We start from the raw sequence: 6,216 nt of genomic DNA, 5'->3' as shown, positions 1-6,216 counted from the left end.
CTGTTTTACTGAGGTGGACTCTCTGCACCCGCCACAGGGGCAGCTTCAATGGGGCTCAGAGATGGTTCTTCCATCCCCTGCTCTCCCATGTCTGGGGCAGCCCCAACCCTGCATGCAGCTTCCCAGGCTTCAGCTACACAGCACAGCCTCCTGGATGCGCTTGGCCCCCGCACATGCCTGCCCAGCCCCCACCAGGCCTGTCTGTGCTGGGGAAGGTGGGGCCACGGCTGCTGCAGCCACTGGCAGGGCTGTGGCCTTGCATTGGGCTGAGCTTCACAGCCCCTACCTGTGGTCAAGACCACTTCTACATGATGCTGCAGCATTTCAGCTCACTCCAACAGCTCCGCACCACAGAGCCGCCTTCACAGTGAGCTGCTTTGTGCCCTGCCACCAGGACGTATAAGGTCATGCGGGTCTCCAAGGCCCCCCCAGGACAGAGTGCAACCCTCAGGGAGCAGGTGAAAGGTAAGAGCCAGCATCTCAATCCCACCCAATCCTATCCCAACCCCGCACCCTGATATGCCCCTGTGTGTGCACCCTGTGCAGGCCCACACATGGCTGACAGCACCTGCGAGACTCTCCAGCGTGGCCTGATGTGCCTGTTGGCACCTGGGTACAGGGCCGAGCAGTGCACAGGTGATTGTGAGGTCATCCTCTACCATTTCCAGGGCTCTCCCAGCCTTTTCACTTACACATCCTTGCAAATGGTCTGTCTTAGTGTCTGCTCTATTAACTTGTTGGGGATTGAGGAGAGGTCAGTGGGTCTATAATTCCCCAGCTTCTGTCTTGTCTTTTCCAGAGAGGTGCAGCCATTGCCATTTTCCCATCCTGTGAAACCTCACCCGTGTCCTTCGTCTTGGTTAGTGCCATTGCGAAGTGTCCTGAGGTCCCCTCTCCCCTCCCCTTCAGTGCCGTGGGGTGCAGTTCCTGAAGCACTGCTGACCTGAGTTCATGCAGACCCATCAGACGCTGTCAGGGAAAGGGCTTGGTGTGCTGATCTCTTGTTGTGCACTGAGTACATTTTGGGAGGGAGGGCAGAGGACCTTTTGGGCTGAAAGGGCCTTTTCTGAGAGTTGCAGATATAGCAACTGCAGCGTCATTTCTATGCTAAAGATAACAGAGTCTAGATTCTCACAGGGCACTTGATGTGCCTGCAGATTTAAGAGGTTAGGCATCAGTGGATTGGGGCTGGGTACCTTTATTTGGGAGTGAGGACTTGGAAATATGGTAATTTTGGGTGTGGGGGGGGCTGGACTCGATGATCTTCCGATATCCCTTCCAGCCCTAATGTCTATGAAATCTATGAAATAACCCTAGGGGGCTGGAATCCCAAAGAGTAGTCTAGAGTGAGACCAAGTGGCCTGTTAGCCCAGGAGGATATGGCCAAGACCAAGGGTGTGAGGACCCAGAGAGGGACTGAGTGAGAGACTGAGCAGTCTGGGAGCCCAGGAAGAGGCTGTGTGGAAAAATCAAGAGGTCTGAAGTCCCGGAGTTGGGCTGAGGAAGGCCAAGGGGTCAGGATGCTCAGGGAGGGGCTGCATAAGCCATGTGTAGACTGTGTTGAGCCGCCCACCTCCCTGTGCCCGACTGCCTGCCAGGCTCCAAGCGCCTCCCCGGGGCGCCTCGCGTCCGGCCGACCCCCTTCCCGGAGCACACTCGCTAGCCTGGGGGTAACGTAGCTGCCACCACCCCAAGAAGGGACTCTGTCTCGGCCCTGTGTCCTCAGGGAAACACAGGCCTAATGTCCTACAGGTACTCGACCCAGTACAGGCACTTGGGGCACTTCCCCAAGTCTGGGAGCAAAAGTGGAGTCTCCCTTAGTCTGCAGACCTAAAGGGTCTCTTAGGCATAATTTAGACCCACCCCTCAATAAGTCTCCCACACCGGTCACAAAGGAAGACTTTATTGGTTACAGGGGTAGGGTGAAAATAGGGTACAAGACTGAGCAATCTCATAGAAATCCCATAGAGCAAAACAGTGTGGCTGAGGTAGCCTTTTGATCGCTCATCTGAGTTACTGCCAGCTAGATCTCTAACCAGATCTCGAGTAGCTTACTCACAAGCATCTTCCAGAGGCTGGTGAAGTTTCCCCTCTGGAGGCAGGCGGTTTCCAGCTCGTGAGTTTTGGGGTGAGAGAGAGCCAGTTTCAGATGGTAAGGCTTCTCTGTGTCCCCCGCATGGCTGCTGCCCCCACCTCCAGGGTAGTCCTAACTTCTATAGCCCCTGTGCCCTAGTTCACCTGGTCCAGTGGAGGCCAGCTCCGGTTGGCTCTCCGCCAACCAATTTGAAATACATCACCAGTTACTGGGCAGATCCCAGCCCCCCAGGTAGATGCCCCTCACCCCGGTACCAGTCCCGTAGGCAGAGGGAGCAGGTTTCCCCTCCCTCAGGACTGCAGCCAGCTCAGGTTACCTGAAGAGACAGGCTGAGGTGGGAATCCTCTGTGCTGGCCCATCTTGATCACATTGTCGCAGGGCAGAGATTTTGGGGAGAAACCAAGGTGGCTTTCTGCCACACTGACCATCAGTCAGGATGCTGATTACAGGCTTGAGGTGTGGTATAGGGATGGAACAGTGCCATGCAATTGGCCCCTAAGGCCTTGGCCACAAATACAGTGGTCACTACAATAAGACCAGGGCAGCTTCGTGTACTCTTGAGAACAAGTAACATCACCAGCTAACAGCCCAGGAGATCCCGCAATTGCAGCCTGTGCCCTGCTACCTGGGCCCTGCTGAGCCAAGGGCTGAGGGCAGCTGCCTGCCCCATGGGTTGCTGCTGCTGCTGCTGGGATCTTGCTCACCAGGAAAAGAAAACTCATCAGAGCCAGGCTGCTGAAACTCCCTGTGGCTGGAGTCATCAGAGGCTCTTGTCTTCACAGGTGCTCTCCCACTCATATCTCCACCGACCCATGCCAGGCCTGTCTGTGCCATTGAGGGCAGGGCCATGGAGGCCACAACCAATGGCAGAACCCTGGCTCCACAACTGGTGTTCCTTCACCACCCTCACCTGTAGTCAAGGCCACTTCTGCTTCTGGCTTATGCTCTCTGCTTGTGGGACATGCAGCACCAGGCCCAAAGTCACAGGCTCTGCTCCAGGAGCCCCACAGCTGGGATGGGTGAGAGCATGATCTATGCTGAGCTGTGGTGCCCCAAGGCCCCCCCCAGGAGAGTGCATGACCACCTGAGGCACAGGGGGTACATAGGAGCCCGGAGTTATGTAGTCTTGCCCCAGCCCCACATCCTGACCAGCCCCTGTGTCTGCATTCCCCTTAGCCCCAGATGAGGCTGACAGCACCTACGAGACCCTCCAGCTGGGTGATGGAGCAGCTGACAGCACCTACGAGACCTTACAGCTGGGCCAGGGATCGGCCAGACATGGGACCCAGCAGGACAGAGGTGAGTGCAAGGACCCCCAGGGCTCTGTGCACTCTCCAGGGCTCCCCACAAGGGATGGAGAGAGCTCCCAGGGGTGCACAGCTGGCTAGGGGATTTAACAGGACTGCAGGGTCTGGTATCAGATCATGGAGAGGGCGGGTGATGGCGGGGCTGTCCTGTCCCAGGGCTGAGGTCATGGGCTCTACTTGCTGTGCCCAGACTGCAGGGCAGAGCAGGGTGTGTGGCTGCCCCAGGCTCTGGGGTTTTGCTGGTGGCCACATGGGCCAGGAAGGAGTGTGTTAGTTGCACAGAGGAGCTGGGCTGTGTGGGTGTTCAGAGATGCTCAAATGCTTGTTCATAGACAGAAGCTTCCTGTGTGCGATGCTGCCACCTTCCCTGCAGCCCAGGCTGAGGGAGGGGATGGGGATGTGCCAATGATCCTGCTGGGGCCAACCTGCCCTCACCCTGCATGCTAATCTGGGTGAACACAGTCCCCATGCTCTGTGTGCAGTGGCAGGAGCCACCTCCCCTCGTCCCCTGTCCCCAATGTGCTTCCCAGACTAGCTGCTCATGGCTCCATTCCACGCTTCACCCTGGCTGTGCGGTGCCTGCCCCTGCCCCAGCCCCACTTCATCCCTTGCCACGGAGGCCTTCATCTTCCCCCTCACTGATTTCCTGTCTGCCCTTATAGGGGCTCCAGCACATCATGGTTCCCTTCTAGCACCTCCTCTGGCCCCCTGCCCAACACCACTGGGGACTCACTGCTTCCAGTCAGCACAGGAAGTGTGCTGGGTGAGTGGGTAAAATGGAGCCTGGGAGCTATGACTCCTGGGTTCTCTCCCCACTTTGGGGGTGAGGTCTAGGGTGTTAAAACTGTGGGGCTGGAAGCCTGGATACCTGGGTTCTCCCAGCTCTGGGAAGGCAGTGGAGTCTGACTTATAAAGCCTAGACACGTCCCATATGCTGTGTGAATACAGCCCCCTCCCACACACACATGTGCATACTCTCTGGCTGAGCAGTCTGGTAGTACAACAGGATGCCTGGGTCCCAAGCTCTGTGTGCCTCTCCGCTGGGCTGCAGGGGCATGGGCGGTGGTGCAGTGGGGATGCTGTACATCTCCCCAACCTCAGTCAGGCCTGGGGCAGGGAAACAGTGTGGTGGGTGGGAGTGGGGCGAGGGGTGTGGGAGTGAGAACCAGTTCCCAGTTGTGTGTGAAATGGTGCTGCCCCTGCATTGTGTATGCATGTGTTCCTCACTGCCTTCTATGTCTCTGTGTGCCCCACTACTCCCTAAGCCTGTATGTTCCCCCAGCTGTTTGTGTGGGGATTTGCACACCCTGCTTCATATGTGCATGTGCCTATGCCCCCTGCAGCCTGCATGCACGTGTTCCCCATGCACCTCCTGCCCAGTGCCCACCTTGCTTCCCTCATCTGCCCCCCAGGTGAACCAACCATGCCGGTGCAGCACTCCAGCTCAGTGGGAAACACCAAGGCACTGGCACGTCCAATGGGCATCATGCACCTGCTGGAAGCCCTCTTCACCTGCGTCACCTTCAGCCTGGTAGCCAGCAATAGCGGCTGGTGGTATGCCAACATGTGGTGCATGGTTTCGTGGTGCTCCTGCTTCGCTGTGACACTTGTGGTGCTTCTGGTGGAGTCTGTGGGGCTCCAGCACCGCATGTCCATCTCCTGGAAGAACTTCCACATCACCTTCACCATGTATGCCAGCCTTTTCACCCTCTCGGCCTCTGTCATCTATCCTTTCACTGACATCAGAAACCAACAGTACTGCTGGGAGCAGGACTACCGCATTGCTGCCACTTTCTTCTCCTGCCTCGCCTGCATGGCCTATTCCGTGGAGGTCACCATGATCCACACCACACCGGATGAGGCCACTGGCTACATGGCCACCATGCCAGGGATGCTCAAGGTGGTGGAGACCTTCATTGCCTGCATAATCTTTGTTTTCATCTACAACCCAATGGTTCATGATTGGCATGAGGCTTTGAAGTGGTGCCTGGCCGTGTATTGTATCTGCTTCATCCTTTCGCTGGTTGTCATTGTGCTGTGCATCTATGAGTGCAGCAACTGGCTGCCTTGTGCCTCCAACAAGATCCTCAGTGGATACACACTCCTGGCTATGCTCCTCTATGTCACTGCCACCATCGTCTGGCCCCTCTACAGCTTTGGCATATTTGGGCCGCCTGTGCTTACTTTCAGAGGCTGCTGGGAACGTGCCTTCTGTCCCTGTAACAAGCCAGCAGCCATCACTGCTCTCACCTCAATCAACCTGCTGGTCTACCTCGCTGACCTGGTCTGCTCTGCCCACCACATCTTCAGCCAAGATTAGGCGCTTGCCCTGGTTGGAGGAAAGGACAGCTGTGGGACCTGGCACCTGCTACTTGCTAGGTGGGTCCTACTCTGAGCTTCCTGCTGCCTCCAGCCCTTTCCCCAGTCCTCTTGGGGACTTGTCCTCTCTGACTTCCCTTCTGTTTGCTTTGCCTCATTCATTCTTTTTTCTGTGTTCATTTTCCTTCCTTTCTTATCTGCACTTTCCTACCTTCATTCTTTCTCTCCTTCATTCTCACTTCTTCCCCTCTTCCCCCATTTTCATACCTAAATACTTTTGGTGCCCCCCTGCCCCCCCGCTCATCACTTCAGGGCACTTTTGGGGAAAGCAAGCACACACTGTTATACAAATAGACATTTACCTATTGCTTTTAATGTTATGTATTTTCTTGAGTTTTGCATTGCCTTAAGAAACTCCATTTTGTATTGTTACATAGCTTGTCATAAGTGCTCAACCTTTGTATGCTGTATGCGTGAGAGAACAGGTGAGAGTGT

At 56.1% G+C, this 6,216-nt stretch overlaps 1 protein-coding gene across 1 annotated transcript; it reads left to right on the top strand.

The window, feature by feature from the left end:
* Window positions 1-404: 404 nt before the first annotated feature.
* On the top strand, window positions 405-5,722 carry LOC149867881 (myeloid-associated differentiation marker homolog). The gene is made up of 3 exons (XM_090037187.1): window positions 405-465; window positions 3,272-3,394; window positions 4,815-5,722. Exons 1-3 carry the CDS (start codon window positions 408-410, stop codon window positions 5,720-5,722), a joined length of 1,089 nt encoding a protein of 362 aa, XP_089893313.1. The 5' UTR covers window positions 405-407.
* Window positions 5,723-6,216: the final 494 nt, after the last annotated feature.

Source organism: Crocodylus siamensis, chromosome 3 (genome assembly GCF_052110815.1).
Source record: "Crocodylus siamensis isolate JL-2025a chromosome 3, ASM5211081v1, whole genome shotgun sequence".
NCBI classification, from domain to species: domain Eukaryota; kingdom Metazoa; phylum Chordata; order Crocodylia; family Crocodylidae; genus Crocodylus; species Crocodylus siamensis.
The sequence above is the reverse complement of the archived record's forward strand: the minus strand, read 5'-3'. Positions and strand labels throughout refer to the sequence as shown.

Excerpts from the sequence above, each read along its gene's own strand:
- LOC149867881 (XM_090037187.1), top strand. The coding sequence starts at position 408 with ATGCGGGTCTCCAAGGCCCCCCCAGGACAGAGTGCAACCCTCAGGGAG. Across the intron at positions 466-3,271 it reads CCTCAGGGAGCAGGTGAAAG|CCCCAGATGAGGCTGACAGC; the intron begins GTAAGAGCCAGC and ends CATTCCCCTTAG. Across the intron at positions 3,395-4,814 it reads TGGGACCCAGCAGGACAGAG|GTGAACCAACCATGCCGGTG; the intron begins GTGAGTGCAAGG and ends TCTGCCCCCCAG.